Here is a 16,637-nt window from a genome sequence, read left to right on the forward strand (position 1 = left end):
AGCCTGGGGGGTTCCCCAAGGCAGGGGGGTCCCCAAGGCTGTGTCTCCCAGCCAGAGCTGAATGCCAGCACAGCCCAGCTCTGGGCTAGCCCTGCCATACCCACGTGTAGTAATTAATGAACACTTAATTAATGAGCCAAATAGCAAGCAGTGCTCAGCCATCATCCTTGCCCCTCAGGCAGCATCACCTGCAGCCCCGTGAGCCTGGGAAAATATAGTTCTGCTTGTCCTGGGACCCTCATGTAGGGAGCCAAAGGGTCTCTGTGGAGAGATGGAAGCTCAGGAGATCCAAGAGAATGCAGGTGACACAGTGACTGGAAATGCAGTGTGGGAGGAACTATCCTTCAAGGAATGACTGCTCTGTATCACTTTCAAGAAAAGCCCCTTTGAAAATCATTTTGGCAACCTGAACCAGACAGCAAGCGCTGTTGGGAAATCCCCTCTGACAGATCCAGAGGCTGCTCTCCTGTTTCTAACCCATCCTCCAGCCAGCAGAATGCCAAGGAGCTGGACCTTCAGCCAGACCAGCTGCCCCTTACACAGCCATGGGTGCATCTCTGCCCAGGGCTGTTCTGTGTCTTAGTGCAAAAAGGAGAGGCTGAAAAAATTAAGCTTCTCTCAATTCTCAAGCACCTGCAAGCACCACAGGGAAGGGACAGGGGTGTCTCTGAGAGCTCATTGCCAAAAGGGAAGGCAACCCCCCTAATTCTGGAGAGATGCTGGCTCTGCTCCAGTCAGCAGGGCAGCACAGCTTGTAAGAGGAGAGCATCCAGAGTAACCCTTGCTCTCTGAAGGGGTCTCATTTGGGAACTGAAGCCAGTGGTCATGCTGCTGTATCATGTTCCCTGCTTGCCTGTTGCAGACATGTCCTGTGGGATCATTCCTGTGGCAGCAGAGAGGAAGCTTGAGGAAGACGTGAGACCTTGCAGAGAAACTGCTGACAGGAAAACTGAGGAGGATCCTCCCTGTTTGGACAGGGCAGGCAGCAAAATGAGCCAAACAGCTCAGTGGGGATGTCACCAACCTCTCCCCACTGACTGGTCTTCATTGCCCCATCCCAGCCTCCAGTGCTGCCACTCACACCAACCTCTTGCTGCAAGCTGGCCCTTGGGGCAGCCTCAAGTTCCCAAAGCCCCCCAGCAGCTCTGGCCCTGCCTGGTGCACTGTCCCATGGGCATGGCTTGCTGGAGGTCTTCACTCAGGGCATCCAGTGAGGAATAATGACAGGTTCAGGTTCACTGGTGCTCCATGGTTTGGACTCCTGCCCCCTGCCCACCCCCATGCCAGGGGTGGTTAAGCTGACAGTGATGTGGTGCTTGGCTCTGGGAGCAGGGGTGCAGGTGGCACTGCCTTTCCTGAGACAAGTCCTCCAGGCCTGAATTTTGAAACAAACTTATAACCTCATCCAGCATTTTCTGTGTGGGAAGAAAGCACCTGTAACCCCACCCAGGCTCTTCTGGGCTTGGCTTTGCATAGCATTCAGTCATGGGATGCCTGGAGCTCCCTCCCTCCTGAGCCTGCTGATTAAGAATGGGGGTCCTTGGGGGCTGCTTGCTCCTTGGCTGTGATAAACACTATCCCAAGCCCTTGAAAACACTCCACACTTTTGCATGCTTTAAACTATGACGATACATTAAAAACCCAAACATTAATCCTGCCAGAGCTTTTTCACAATCTGCTTTTGGCACTCACACATTGGGAAAACACTTTTGCACTGTGGTATTCCTTTTGGAACACCCTTGGAAACCTGCTGGGAACAGCCAGTGCTGCCAACCCCAGCGACAGGGGCTGCCAGGGGCTGGAAAACCCTGCAGGAAAACCTGGCATGGGCCAAAGGGGAGGAGAAGATGTGCAGCGTATTCTGCTCTCCATCTGACCTTGGCACGCTGCTCAATACAGGTTTCAAACTGAAAGGGGTGGATTTAGGTAAGATATAAGAAATTCTTTCCTTGGGGGTGGTGAGGCCCTGGCACAGGCTGCCCAGAGAAGCTGTGGATGCCTCATTCCTGGCAGTGCTCAGGACCTGGTTGGGTGGGGCTCTGAGCAAATTGCTCCTAGTGGAAGGTGTCCCTGCCTGTGGAAGGCGACTGGAAGGAGATATCTCTAAGGGCCCTTCCAACACAAACTGTTCTGCAATTCCATGATTTCTCCTGCATGCTGTGCAGGGTGCCAGCAGCCCTGTGGGAAGTGGGCCAGCTCCATCCCTGCTTGCCAGAGTCTGCATGGAGGCTCAGTTTTCCCTTCTGACTGCTGGTCTGTGCTAGGGAAAACGCCAGATTTCATCCTCAGGGAGCTCAGAGCAGAGGGGAAAATCCCTGTTCCTACAGCAGTCCAAGAAGTGGTCTGAGCATCTCAGACAGAACCAGTGCCTGTGCCCCAGTTTCCCCATTTGTAATAGAAAGGTCACATTCTTGCATTTCCCTGGGGTGATTAAAATCCACCCCAACCCCACACACAAACACAGACTTGAAATAACAGACATAACTCAGTTAATAAAAAGTACTATGTTAGGACAACGATTGGAAGAGCTCCACCACATCAGAGCTCGCCTTGATTTCCCCTTGCTCCCAAATCCAGCAGCCAGCCCAGCCACCACTGCATCCATCCTCCCTGAGGGGAACGAGAGTCCTCTAGGTCACACAAAGGATGGCCCACGCTGCTGTTAGCTGGCATCCTGCTCTGCCTGAGCACCTGGGGCTCAGGAGAAGCTGTTCTTCTTCAGGCTGAGGGTCTCCACCTCCTTCATGAAGCGCAGGCACAGCTCCTCCTGCCAGGGCAGGGCCACGCACTGCACGGCCACGGGCATGCCCACGCTGCCACGGAAAGCCTGGGGCACAGAGACAGGGAAAGGCTGGGGATGTCCAGAGGAAGGACAGATGTGGGAGCTGGTGCCCCTGCAGAACCTGGCACTGCTCACCTTTGCCAGGGTCCGGTCCCACCAGTCCTGGTAGTATCCCTTGTAGCCCTTGAGCTGCTCCTCATCCTCGTCCGTCACCAGCGTGACAGGGACAACGCCAGCAGGGAAGTCCAAGGCGTTGTAGAGCATGGTGTAGCTGACTGCCACTGGGGGAGAGGGGGGGTTTGCAGTGCCAGCCTGCACAGGGAGAGCCTTCACCCCTCTGTGTATGCAGGATTGCAGCTAATGGGGTGCTGGGAGCTCAGGGGCTGAGGGATGGAGATCGGCCCTTTGGCTCCCACTGCACTGGGGGCTGCTCCAGGTGCATCCCATGGGCTGTCCCAAGAGCTGAGCTCTTCCTGCTGCTGGCCAGCACCCTGGGCATGTAAGGGAAGCAGGAAGGCTGCCCAAGGGCCCTGGCACAGCACCACAGCAAAGGGCAGTGCCCTACCTGAGAGCTTGGCAGGGTAGCCGATGCCGAGAGCCGGGCCCAGCATGGGACACAGCATCACATCCAGATTCAGCTGCTTCCACTGGGCAATGAACTGGTGGCAATAGTCCTGAGGAGGAAATGTGCTGGTGGTCAGTGGGGTGGGTGTACTGCCCCACAGCTGCTGGCTGAGGCTCTCCTTAGCATCCAGCTGGGCTCTTGGCTCTTCTCTGGCAGCAGCCAACAGGCTATGTCAGGCCTGATCCTGCTAAAATCCAGCAATGCTTTGCTGCCTGGACAATGTTCCTCTCAGCTCACAAAGCACCCTCTTCCTGGTAAACTGGAGGTGGGCAAAGAATGAGTGCACAGGCATGTGGTGGCTTGAGACATGAGCTTTTGTTTCTGGAAAACCAGAAGGGAAATAAAGGCATGTCTGATGATGTATGTTTTTATATGCAGGTGTCAGAAATTCAGGTGTGATTTGGCATCATGAACTTGTCTACGTGTTTAAATATGCTGAGAACTTGCACACCCAAGTGAGGTCTGTTGAGGGGTGATGTGTTCCCATCTTACATGACCAAAGACCTGAATCATCTCCTAACATTGGTGAGTGCTGAATCTGCCTCTCCCCAAGGAGAAATCAAACAAAAACTATTTAACCCCAAACTGTAATACTTTACCTCGATTTCCTGATGAAGGCTCCAGACTTCATCCACTGTGCTGTAAAAGGAAACAAACCCAATGAAAGGCATCCTTCCCTGTGCACACCTTCCTTCTGCCTTATGGCATCCCTACCCCTCTTGGCATGATGGATGCATTGACCAGTGCTGAAGCCAACACCATATTTCATTCCCACAGGCTTCATACTTTTCCTAAGCAAAAGGTTATGACCCTGCTCTTATTCCACCCTCAATTTCCAAACAGATTTCCAAACCCAGCAGGGTTATGGTGTTGACACAAATTGCTCTGTTTGCTCCCATCCTTGCATTTTCTGCCTTGCATTCTCTCAAACACACACAGGTACAGCAATATCAATAATGTAGCAAACACTGCTGCAAAACAAATCTTCACACATTTGCTCAGACTCAGATTTACTCACTTTTCTTTCATACTTCTTATGATACTTGAAGCTCGAGGCACCTGAACAGGAGAAAATGAAAAGAAAAAATTAATCCCTGCTCTGTCCTGAGACAGCTCAGTCACTAACAGAAGCTGTTTCCTCAGTGTTCAGGCTGGATTCTCCCCAAAGCGGGGAGAAAAGGAACAGAAATAGCATCACTCCAGTTTGGAGTGTGTCTGAGCACAGCCAGATAACAATGCCCAGAGACTTCTCCATGAGAAAGCCTTACTGTAATGGGAGACAAGTTATTCACATACAGCTTAACCCTGTCTACACCAGAAAGAAATGGACCTTACGAAAGGTTTGGAAATCCAGCAGAGGAGAGTTTTCAGCCAGTGTGGTGCCTTTGCCAGCCAGAAGAACAGCCCTGAGCCGCCTTTCTCCATCTCCCCTTTGCTGAAAGGAAGAGGGAGGGTTTAGCTGAGCAGTGGTAGGAAGCAATCACAGCAGATCAGCTTTTCCCAGGCCAACACCTCTGAACAGCATATCCAAGTGACAAAAAGAGGTTTGCTCCATTTTGCTGGGCAACACTTGATTCCCACAGCATTTACAGGATATCAGCTCCCAGCCTCCTTCCAAGGCTGGTAACAATCCCAAAGAGAACCAAGGTACACTTGAATCACTTAATATTAAGCCTCCCCCAGTGCCTACATCCACTAGATGTGCCACCTGTATCCTGAGCCCAGCCAGACCCAGGGAGGATTTTTATAGCCAGGCACCAATCCCACCAAACCGTTCCAGGCCACACTTACAATTTCCTGGCGAAGGAGCTGCCTCCATCTGAGAACATTCCCCTGACACAGTAGTTAAACATCACGTACTCCACATTTGTGAGTTCAAAGGGCACCAGCTGGAGGGACAATGGAGGAGGGTATCAGTGGCACAGGCACTGCTAGGGACAAACCACAGAGGGCTTGAAGTAGGCTGAGGATTTCCTGACAAGCCCACAGGAAAACCTCCATCCTTCCCTGAAAACAATGTTTTCCCTTTGAGTAACAACTGCTGAGTCAAGAGACACGGGATGGGCTTGTCCCCCTGTCCAAGCAGGGGACATCCACTATCCCCTACCGTGTGTCCAGCCTCCTCCAGGAGCTGCTTGGTCTCGCGGACAGCACGTCTCATGGCCGGGCTGGGCATGGTGAAGAAGTCCGTCTCATAGTAGCCTATGCGGAGGGGTTTCGTGCTGGAATACACCTGCAGGGAGAGGGAGATGCTGGCTGGAAGGGTGCCAGGGCAGCCAGCAGCACAGCCATGCCATGGGGTGAGTCTGGAAAGCAGTACATGGCTCTGCCAGGTGCCCACCCATGTATTTCAGCCTGCAGCTCTCCCCAGAGGTCTGTGGCCCCTTGGAGGCTCTGCACCTCTTCATGGAAGGGGAGGGGTGGCACTGTGCTGTCCATGGCTGAACAGGGCAGCTCTCCTCAGAGATCTCTGGAGGCTCTGCACCTCTTCATTGAAGGGGAGGGGTGGCACTGTGCTGTCCATGGCAGCTCTCCCCAGAGATCTCTGGAGGCTCTGTACCTCTTCATTGAAGGGGAGGAGTGGCACTGTGCTGTCCATGGCTGAACAGGGCAGCTCTCCCCAGAGATCTCTGGAGGCTCTGTACCTCTTCATTGAAGGGGAGGGGTGGCACTGTGCTGTCCAGGCTGAACATGTCCTCACTCAGCAGCGCCCGCAGGCACAGCGCCAGGCTCTCCACATCTTTGGCCAGTGGTCCCACTGCTGCAGCCACTGGAAGAGACCACAAGAGAGCATTCATGGCTGAGGGTCTTCCAAGGGCATGTTCTGCACAACCAGGACCTCTTGGCATTGTTTTGTCTTAATGTAGTGTTGACAATAGTTCCTTTTTAAGAATTGGGCAGGGGATGCCCACGAGTGTCTTCCCACCCACAGGTCCATCATTAATTATGGACTGAGTTGCTATCCATTAATGTGCACCCTGACATCTCCATTTCATTTCTTAAAAGAATAAACAAAAGGATTTGTCAATCACACACTCCCTTTGTCTGCTAATCCCACCCTCACGAAGCAGTGACAGACAAGGCCACACCCTGTGGGTAACAGGTTGTATTGTGGTTTATGCTACACAAATGGCTCCTCTCAGATCATGTAAAACAATAAATAAATCCCTGAAAGGCAACCTGCTTCTCTCTAAAGGTGATGGAGAAAGTGCCCCAAAACCAGCTGAGGGTCCTTCTCACCCCTGCCCTGCTGCTGGGGGACAGACATCAATGCCTACCTGCCTTCTGCCCAGTGACTCCAGCCATTACTCCTCTTTTGCTGTAAAGAAAAGAGACACACAAAATACAGCAGCTGAGTGGTTTTCATTGAAGGGAAAGGCTTTAACCAGAAGCAAGTATTAATTAAAACTGTGGATGTGAAGGTTGGCTGAAGGAAGGGCCAAGAGAAAGCTCAAGAGACACAGGCTAGGCCTGAATGGTTGAGGCCTTGTCAGCCAGGAGGAACCATCCCCTCAGCATGCAGATGAAGAGGCTCCCCCACCTCCATTCTGGGGGACTCAGTGCTTCCCTCCATAGAGGCCTCAGATACTGCCCAGGCAGGAGGGATAAATGAGCTCTTCCCAGTTCTTCCCAAGTTTCCCTTGCCCACAGGAGCAGGAGCGTCCCAGCACAGTGGTTGGTAGAGTGGGTGTCACCCAGAGACATCACTGCATTTCTCACAGTACCTGAGTCTCTTCCCTGTGGGTTTGATTGCACAGACCCCACAGAAGGCAGCAGGAAAACGCAGGCTCCCTCCTACATCTGTGCCAATGCCCAAGATGGACCCACCACCTCCTACAAGTGCTCCTTCCCCACCAGAGGAGCCTCCGGGGGTTCTGGTGAACATCAAAGGGTTGCGGGTCTGACCAAAGATTAAATTCTTGCAGTCATAGCTGAAGAGAGAGAGAAAGAGAGAGAGACATATTGCAAATGAGGAATTCAGGTATCTGCTGCTGTGGAGCCCAGTCACCACTCAAAGACTTTGAGAAGGCAATCAGGTAATTCACCAGCTGTTACACTGACATGGTTTACTGTGGTTGTAGAGACCATGAGCCTTTTCCTGGTGGTCCCAGGAACTGAATTCACTGACAGCTTATTTCACTGACATTAAACCTATTGCAGAGAGAACCTCTGGCAGCACAAATACAGCAACCCTCCTGGAAAGTCTTCCTGCTCAGGTAGCCAAGTGCCACAGGTCACCCAAAGCTGAGCCCCTGCTTGAGCACAGGCCAAATGCCAACTGCAGAGATATCTGACACTAGACTTCCCCAGAAAGTGGTGCAGTCTGATAATCCCTGGGGCAACCTCTTTGTGTGGCTTTTTTGAACTGTGGCCAGCCATTACCACATCACCATGAGGAAGGCATTTCATAAGGCTTGGGCAATGGTCGCCCACAGAGGAGCTTTGCCAGAGTCACTTGGCAGGACACAGGGACACTGGAAGGGTGGCTGTCCACCAGAGCACACCTGAGCACACCACATGTCTGTGACACCAAGGGTGGTCTTGCCAGATAGAGCAGGAAGTTTGGGGACAGAATAATTGAAGGCCACTAGCTTAACTAGCTTCCCCTTCCAAGAATATGTGTTTGCATTTTAGAGTTCATAGGGACATCTCTGAGAGGTTAATTTAAAAAAAGATAAAACCAGTTTCTCTCCTCTCCTCTTCTGCTTCTTGATTCCATGTGGAACTACAGATAATATTTTTTTTCTCTAGTGGAACCAGAGATAATTTTATCCTCAGCATAAATGTGTTTACTTTTTAAAGTGAAATTTATAGACACAAAGAATGGAGACCAGGTGTTGTTATATAAAAAGAAGTGGGAAATGAGAACAAGACCAGATAGAAACCCTCCCTTGAGAGGAGGAAGAGAGCACTGCTGCTATGCTGAGGGAATGGAGCACCCACCTACCTGATGAGGGACTGGGGAACATTGGTTTTGACAAATGGAATGGCCCCCTGTCTCTTGAGCACCTGCACCACCACGCTGTCCTCTGCTGCGGGTTTATTGAGGTTTTTTATGAACCCCAATGTGGAGTCATGACCCTGGGAACAGAGAACAATGAGGTTTCCAGTTGGAGGACTGCAATTCTCCTTGCCCCCATACTTTTATCTACATGTTTAAGTGCATACTGCACCTCCAGCAACAAACCCATCACACACATGTTTCAAGGTGTGCTGATGGCAAACCTGACCACACTCTGTTGGCTCACATGGGACACAGGCAGCACAGCCCCTCCCCAGTCCAGGCAGCCCATCCCACACCAGCTATGACAAAGTCTAGCCAGGTGCTGAGGTCAAAGCTGCCCCCTCCCCAAACTTCAACCCCCAGGGATTTCAGGATACATGTGGAGTTGTGCTGGGGGTACCTGGCAGTTGATGGAGTCCTTGATGCTGACGGGCACCCCATAGAGCAGACCCTGCTTGTCCATCAGCTTGGCTCTGCGGAGCTGGGTCTCGCTCTCCTGCAGAAACTCTGTGATGCAGTTGGTTTCTATGGCAATTTGGAGGGCCTTGGGGAGAGCAGGACAAGCCCACAGGTGAGTCACAGCCCACAGTGCTGCACAATGAGCTCTGTTCTGCAAAGGACACCTGCTTTTTCCTCTTCCCCATCTGCACAGCTGGTATCAGGGAAGCCCTTGCTGCTGCTTTTCAAGCCAAACTCCAAGGTGGACATAGTGGGGCCATAGTACCAGTCTGTGTGTGCTAAAGGGAGGCAGTCAGCTCAGGTGAATACCACAGATTGTCCTCTTGTTTGAGCTTCTGGGATGGCATAAATGATAGTTCCTAAGAGGGAACCCAGGAGGTGAACAGAACATTAGGGCAAAAGCAGAGACTGAGCATGAAAACTGACTTTTTGAGGTTTAACAATCCATTTGGAGATGAAGGAGAGACAACGGCAGCACTCTGTCACTTCCCTACAGGTATACCTGCCCTAGAGAAGGTGTGGGCTCTGCAGATGCTGCTTGCTGCTCCTTTTCCCTCCAAACCAAGCTGAGAGCTATGGCAGCCAGATGCCCAGCTCTCTAACCACTCACAGAAAGCCACAGCAGGGCCTACCACTAACCAGTGAGCAGTGACAGCAGCACTTGAGCCAGGTTTGAACTTTGAGTTGTGCTCCTCCCAAAAGAAGCCAGCCCCACCGTGGGTGAGGTGCTGCCCTTGCTCCTCACCTTGCCCACGTAGGCATAGAAGACGTGGTCCAGGGGCAGGGAGCCATCTCGGAGCTTCCTGGAGAGCTCTGGCAGGGGCAGAGAGAGGATGGAGGCCACCTTCACAGAAGGGTTCTATGGGAAAGGTGGAACAGGCAATGTCACACTTCTACTGCAGCTGATGAGCTCCTCCTTTCTCCTTGGTGCCCTCTGTAACTCACCCAAAAAATATCTACCATTTAGTCACTGAAGGTGTTATCTGCCTCAAGACCACATCCTGCCCTACCTGACACCTGTGAGCACGGTGTGAAACCCTCAGGGCCAATATTAGCCCTGGCTTTCTCAGCCCTTCTTCCTGTTCAGACCAGTCACACCAACCACCTACTAACTAACTAAAATAAAGCCATTCACACAGCCTTGTTCAGACAGGTCATGGCCAGGCCTGGGGGAACAGCTTAGTGCAATGCTGAATTACAGTGGGAGCTGGTGTCAGGGTTTAACAAAGGGTTCCATCAAGGAATGAAACCAGAACCGGAGCCAGTTCTTCTCCTGGCACTAAAAGATATTTACACATGGAATTGCAAAAACCAGGGGGGCCCTGGGCTGGTAATTTCTGGGTCAGCAGAGGTTTTTTTCACCATCATGGAAAATGTACCAAACCTCACGTGTCTGAGCTGGACTCTGAAGCTGAACGACTTTGCCCCAGCCCGAGGCCAGGACCGCGGGGCTGCATCCATCCCTGCCCTACCCCGCAGCTGCACTTTGGCCTCGGCTGATAACACACACATCGCCTGTCGCCTCTTCCTGCTGCCCCCGAGCCTCCCGCCACGGCCACGGGGAGCTTCCCGACAGGGACTTCCCCCTCCTCGCTGCCCGTGACTGCTATCGGGATAACGGGTTATCTCCCGCTCCCCATCGCCGCGATGCTGAGGGCTGCCCACACACACTGACTTAAAAGCGAAAATAATAACAACACTAAATCCCCGTGGGTCCATACAAGGAGCCGGCAGAGCACCTACCAGGCGGGCGAGCAGCTGCCCCTCGCAGGGAGGCAGGGAGGGCAGCACGGGGCAGGCGATGGGGAGGGGACGCAGGTGAGGAACCCACGGGGCAGGCGATGGGGAGGGGACCCAGGTGAGGAACACACGGGGCAGGGTCCCAGGTGAGGAACCCACGGGGCAGGCGATGGGGAGGGGACCCAGGTGCGGAGCCCCCGGGGGATGGAGCAGGGCCCGGCGCTCACCTGCTCTCGAAAGCGCTGCGCCGCCGCCTCCATCCGCACCAGGCTGAGCTCCTGCCGCTCCTGCGCCTCCGCCACCTTCCTCCAGAGCGCCCGGCGCCGCCGCCATCGCAGCAGCAGCAGCAGCAGCGCCGAGCCGCCCAGCAGCGCGGGCAGCGGCACCCGCATGGCTCGGTACCGGCAGCACCGGCAGCACCGGCGGCGGCACCGGGGCAGCGGCAGCCGAGCGGCCGCAGCCCGCTCCGCCCCGCCCGGCCGGCCAAGGGCACCCGCCCGCGGGGAGAGCGAGCCAAAACCCGGGCGGGATCGGGAGCTGGACAGCGATATAACCGGCTGGCTGCCGGGCGGGCGGCGAGGGGGAGGTTCGGCGGCAGGAAAAGCTGCGGGATGACAGCTCGCTCCTCCCTGCGCTGGGTGGTCTCTGCCTGATAAGGTTTATGGGTTTTATTTCCGTGCGCCCAAGGGAGGCTTTGATCTCGCCGTAATTTTTCAGCCCCTCTGGGAACAGTCTTGTCTTGCAGCACCCAAAGGTAGCCGAGTCTCCTGCATTTCCTGGAGCCCAGCGGCTGTGTGGGAAAATAGGAGCGATAAATATGGCAGGCTGTCGCTGGCAGAGCACGGGTGTGCCTCTGCTCGCTGTGGCTTCCAGCAGCGCTGTCTGGCATCCCTGCTCTCTGCGGCCTTGCACTCCGTGCTGAGTGAAACTCCAAAAGAATTTCTTCATCACCAGCCCCACAAGGGGTCTGTCCTTAAAAAAAAACCCTCCACGACTTACAAAAGTCTGTCGGAAAATATTTCAAGCTATCCAGTTTAGATACTGCCCGTAGGATTGTGAAAAACCTGTTGGGAAGAGTCTGGGATATTTTCTCACTTCCCAGCAGGATGAGCTGTTCCCAAGCCACCCCTGGGCAGGTGCAGAGCTAGAAGATGTGATGGAGCTAGATGCACTTAGGCTCGATTTCCCTGGCATTATTGCTCAGGCCACTGGATTTATTTCTTTCAGTCTTCAGGGCTCCTCTGGAAGCACCTGAGCCACCCATGACAGAGCCTGGCACCCTTGGAGGGAGCTGCTGTGCCGTGCAGCCACAGTGTCCTGGGGTGTGCTGGACATACTCCATGTCCTGGGACTCTGCTGAAGGGTTTTGAAGCCTCAAAAATACTCAGTCCTCATGAACTCCACATCTTCTTGCTCTGAGAATAAGCAGCTGCCTGATATCTGCGTCAAGGAAATCACATGCAAGACCAGCAGTTTTCCCAGCAGTTTTTTTTTCCCTTTAACTTCTTTTTTTTCCTTCCCCTTCCCTGCCCCTTTTCAGATTATGGGGCTCAAAGAGTTATACAAGATTGCAAACTCCCAAGGGCACTGCAGTTGGCTCACAAGAGAGAAATGGGTTGGCAGGAGTGCCCTTCCCATGAATCAGGAGGATGTAATCAGCTCAAAGCTGGCAGAGAACATCATGGCTGTGATCCCGATCTCTCCATTCCTTCCTTCTCACCCTGGAGGTTCCAATCTCCTGCACTGATCTCGCCACAATGTCAAAACGGGGCTGTTCCCTGGCAGGTTGTAAAACTGTGTGCGCTGAGGTCTGTAAAGATGAGAACAAGAAAGGTGGGGGACTTTGGAGAAACAGAAATTAAAACTAGTTCTTGTGGAAGGCAAAATTACTTCTCCAGCCTTCTTCCCCCTAATTTAAGTCCTGCTTAAAATCTCCCATGCAAGAACAATTTTCAACTTCTGCAGTTCAGTTTGTGAAAGGGAAGAAAACAAAGGAGGAGAGTTTTGCCTGGAGCACCTGTGTCTCCAGGAGCTGCTGCTGGAGACTCCTTCTCCCCTTTCCTGGAGAGGTGTGTGTGGGTGAATAAGTGGGGCTAAGCATCAGTCAGGGCAGTGGTAAGGCTTGGCTCTCTGCTGGGGCCAGCCAGCTCCAGGAGGGTGACTCAGGGCATGGGAAATCCCAAAATGCAGCAGGTGCAGCTGTGGCCCAGCTGCCAGCAGAGATGGGCCAGGAGCCAGGGCAGAGGATGGGGAGCTCCAGCCTGTGCAGGTGCTGGCTGGTGATGCCCTGCCCAGGATGATGTGCCTGGCACCGGCTCAGTGAGCTAAAATGGGTCTGCTCTTGTTCCCCATGGCTTGGGGTGGACCAGCTGCTGGCCTGGGGGCCAAGTGACTCTGTGATGTCTCTTTGGGACACTGGTGTCTCCTTGCTGGATGAGTACTTTCCTGCTGTTATGTCCATAGAGCTGCCCATATGCTGGGGCTTGAATCTTGGAGTACTGGAATTGAGAGCTGATCCTACTCCTGCTCCTCCTTCTCCACTGCCTTGCAGGGCTGGAGCCTGTGGCTGAGGGAGGACACAAGGATCTGCTGCATCTGTGAAGGGTTCTTTCACCATTGCTCACACACCTCCCTGTGTCCACAGGGCTGTGGCTGGGTGGGTGCCACCACACCCCCGAGACGCTGCAACCCTGCAGTTACCAAAGGAGGGGCACAAAGCTGTCATCTTCTGTCTGAGACAAGTCACACACGTTCAGCCAGACTGGCTGGGGCTGAAGGACCAGCTAGTTCCTGCTCACCTGACACCAGAGCAGTGCTCAGGGCACTGTAAACACCCAGTGGTGTTTTCCTTAGCACTGTCTCCTAGCATCCGGAATGCTGCGGCTCCTTTGGACAGAGGTTGTCTTGGAGTGACTAATAGCTGTGTGTGTGCTCACACAAATATTTCTTGTATGAAGCAATCTGATTCTGGCACTTCCAGCATCCTGAAGCAGGGAAATCCATGGTTTTGTCTGTGTGCTGTAGGGAAGCAGCATCTCCTGTTGGCCTCCCACAGCTGATTTCATTTACTCTTCTTGTTTCCAAGGAGGAAATAAGAAATTGTTTGCTATTCACCCAGGTATTTTACACTTCTGTTCTTCCATTTCACCCTGCTGCTTTTAGACTGTTTCCCAGAAATTAACAACCTGTTCCTGCCTCCAATTGCCAGTCACCTGCTCTCTGGAAAAAGATCCAAGCAGCATTTACAACAGCCAACCTCTTGCTTCATTCCTCCTCTCCTGGTTGGTTCCTGACTCTTGAGTGGAGTTAGGCCACATGAAACTGCAAAAAGGTAAAGCAGCTCCACTCAGAGCTGTTTAACCCCTGCAAGAAGATGGTTCAGCAGCTTGGGCAAGAAGCAGTGCCCCATGGGAGTGATTTCTTTTGTCCCTGCTGGAAAACTGCATGTTTCAACCAAATTCTTCGCTAGGTGATGTTTTTATTGTTCACTTTGTAGGCACAAAGGTGTTTGTCCTCCTCACTGCCTGCTCCCCAGACCTCTGTCAGTGCCAGGGCCTGTTGCTCCCAAATCATCCTCAGGCTGGAGTGTGTGAGTTACCCCAATCAGTTTGAACACATGGTTTGTTGCCAGCCTTGTGGACTCTGTTCTGAAGCAGATTAGGAAGGGCTCACAAATTTCTCCACCAGCAGAGTGGAGGAGGAGCTGCCCTGGGAGAGGACCATGACTTGCACATGCAAATTGCATTTCCACAAACTCTCTTGCTCCTTGTGTACATGGCAGCTGTTGCATGGTAGCTTGAAGAAAAAGCTGAAGAGATCATAACAGAGGGATCCCTAGGGTGGGAAGGACCCCTTGGGATATCCCTGATTTTGCTGAAGGCACCTTAAGCAACAGTCTCTGAAAAGCTCCTTTCTATATAAATGAGGGAGTAGGGACTTATTTTTAACAGCATCTGTGTTACAGGGATCTGAGTCCAAACAGCTTTGCATTAAAAAATAAATAAGGAAAAAAAAAGTTAAGTGAGTAAAATTACTCCTGTAGCTGTTTTACTCCTGTAGTTGTTTTACACAGCTCAATGAAGATAATTTTATTGGCAATCATGAGTGATTGCAGTATTATCTGCCATCAAAAAAGTTATTTTTTGAATGCTAAAGGAATTAATGATACATAAAACTGCGCTTTGATTGAGTGCATTCATCAGCAGAAATGCCTCATGCTAGCACTGCTGCACTGTAATTACTCTGTGTGCTCAGAGGAGGAGAGCAGGAGGTGGGGGTGTTGTGTGTAGATTTACACACACTGACACACTGAGCAGCTGGGGCAGGGGGGAGCAGAGCCTGGGCAGCAAAGCTGGTGAGCAGGGAGACAAGTTTGACAAGTTTCAAACATCCTTTTTCTTTATTGTGCATTACAGAGGGAAGAGTGGGAGTTATCTCTGTTTAAAACTTTACAGGGTGAAGCTAGCATGGAGAAGATGATTTAATGTTCCTCAGAATATGAGGTATGAGTCCAGTCTTTGAAGGATGCTGCTTCATGGTGGGATCAATTGATAAAACCAGTCCTGGGGTCACAGGCAGTCATTGCCCAGCCCTGGGAGCCTGATGGGGATGGTGGGAAGAGCAGAGGTGCTGTCCCCAAGGGACATCTGCTCATGCCATGTGCTTTGGGACAGCCCATTGTGCTGCCTTTCTGTGGGGCTGGAGCATGGGCACCTCTCAGCAGGGCTGGGGTGAAGAGATGCAGGGGAAATTCTCCCCAGCTTGCTCCCCAGCCTGAGGCCCTTCAATGGAGACATGATACTGGGGGAATGTTTACAGGCTGGGGCATTGCAGGAAAAGCTGTTTCAGGGACTGTGGGCAGTGTGTGCAGAGCAGCAGGATGCTTTCCATGATCCAAAGACTTTGGAAGGGTTTTTATAAGAAGTGTGATGGTTCCAGCCTCTCTACAGAGCCTGTGGGCCCTCTGCAGCGATGGACCCATGCTCTGCTCAAGCAGGAATGTAAAACCCTCCCGCGGTCTCCATCTCCTTGTGCACAGTTGCCTTCTGAGCTCAGCCTTGAACCAAATGAATAAAGGGCAAAGGGCGTTTGGGGGAACACCGGGTGAGCATTCCTTGCAGCACCGAGGAGAAATCGCTGCTGGATGCGTTTCGCCTTTCGGGTGTAGCCACCAGAGAGCAGGATTGAGCTGCTGGCCTGGCAGGAATCCTGTACACAGACTTCTGCACCCTAAACCCTGTGGGATATGCTCTGAACTTGGAGTACTGTGCAAAGCAGAAAGTCTTTTTCGGGCTGTTTGGGTGATGAGACAGCCCAAGCTTTTGTGGGGAGCAGCATTTTGATTTCAGGTGGTTTTAAGTGCTCTTATGAAGTGCTGGAAGTTCTGCTGTTGATCCATTGGGACCATGTTGTTTTTGCTAAGGAGAGCATCCCAGCAGAACCTGACCCTGCAAATTGTCAGCTTTGCTGCTGCCAGGATTTGTTGCTGTGGCCAGGACCGTGCCTCAAGCCTGGCAGGCTGCCTGCCCTTCCGAGGGGAACCATGCAATCATTTGGGTTGGAAAGGACCTCTGGTGTCACTGACTCCTTCACCCAGCATTGCCAAGAACACCATGAAACCACGTCCCTAAGTGCCACATCTGCACATCTCTTAGGGGCCTCCAGTTTTTGTGACACAGCCACTTCCCTGGGCAGCCTTTTCCAGTGCTTGACATTGGAATGAATTGAATGAGCAAGGGCATCTGCACCCTCTCTGAAGGCACATTGTAGGGAAGGGGAAACACTTGATATTATTTGTGTTTGAAGCCCCATGGCCCAGGTTTTGAGGCTAACAGGGGCTGTCCCAAGTTTAAACCTGACTGTCTTCCCCAGAAGTGATGTTATTCTGTGGTGTGGAGTCTGGATTCAGATGGGGTCCTGAGCCATAGCAGGGTCCTGAGCCCTGAGTGACTGGGCTGAAGCCAAACCTCCTTGCCACTGACATTGTGGGTTTGCTTGCCTGGCAAAAAAAGTACACACACACTGAA

At 52.6% G+C, this 16,637-nt stretch overlaps 2 protein-coding genes across 2 annotated transcripts in view; one reads left to right on the forward strand and one right to left on the reverse strand.

Annotated features, from left to right (window-relative positions):
* Positions 1-16,637, forward strand: part of LOC132077109 (cytochrome b-c1 complex subunit 6, mitochondrial) — a 202,379-nt gene that overhangs the window by 37,660 nt on the left and 148,082 nt on the right. The window lies entirely within an intron of this gene.
* On the reverse strand, positions 2,486-11,097 carry LOC132076757 (fatty-acid amide hydrolase 1-like). Its single transcript, XM_059478066.1, has 15 exons — positions 10,839-11,097; positions 9,617-9,730; positions 8,813-8,956; positions 8,356-8,489; positions 7,133-7,339; positions 6,686-6,726; positions 6,053-6,177; positions 5,515-5,640; positions 5,199-5,296; positions 4,743-4,842; positions 4,426-4,466; positions 4,007-4,046; positions 3,348-3,456; positions 2,918-3,063; positions 2,486-2,827 (listed from the first exon to the last, which is right to left on the reverse strand). Exons 1-15 carry the CDS (start codon positions 11,001-11,003, stop codon positions 2,699-2,701), a joined length of 1,719 nt encoding a protein of 572 aa, XP_059334049.1. The 5' UTR covers positions 11,004-11,097; the 3' UTR covers positions 2,486-2,698.

The sequence above is a fragment of the Ammospiza nelsoni genome, chromosome 9 (genome assembly GCF_027579445.1).
Source record: "Ammospiza nelsoni isolate bAmmNel1 chromosome 9, bAmmNel1.pri, whole genome shotgun sequence".
In the NCBI taxonomy this organism is placed as follows: domain Eukaryota; kingdom Metazoa; phylum Chordata; class Aves; order Passeriformes; family Passerellidae; genus Ammospiza; species Ammospiza nelsoni.

Coding starts and splice junctions, on each gene's coding strand:
- LOC132076757 (XM_059478066.1), bottom strand. CDS start 11,003: ATGCGGGTGCCGCTGCCCGCGCTGCTGGGCGGCTCGGCGCTGCTGCTG. Junction 7,340..8,355: donor GTTCCCCAGTCCCTCATCAG/GTAGGTGGGTGC, acceptor CTCTCTCTTCAG/CTATGACTGCAAGAATTTAA. Junction 4,843..5,198: donor AGCTCCTTCGCCAGGAAATT/GTAAGTGTGGCC, acceptor TCTTCCTTTCAG/CAAAGGGGAGATGGAGAAAG.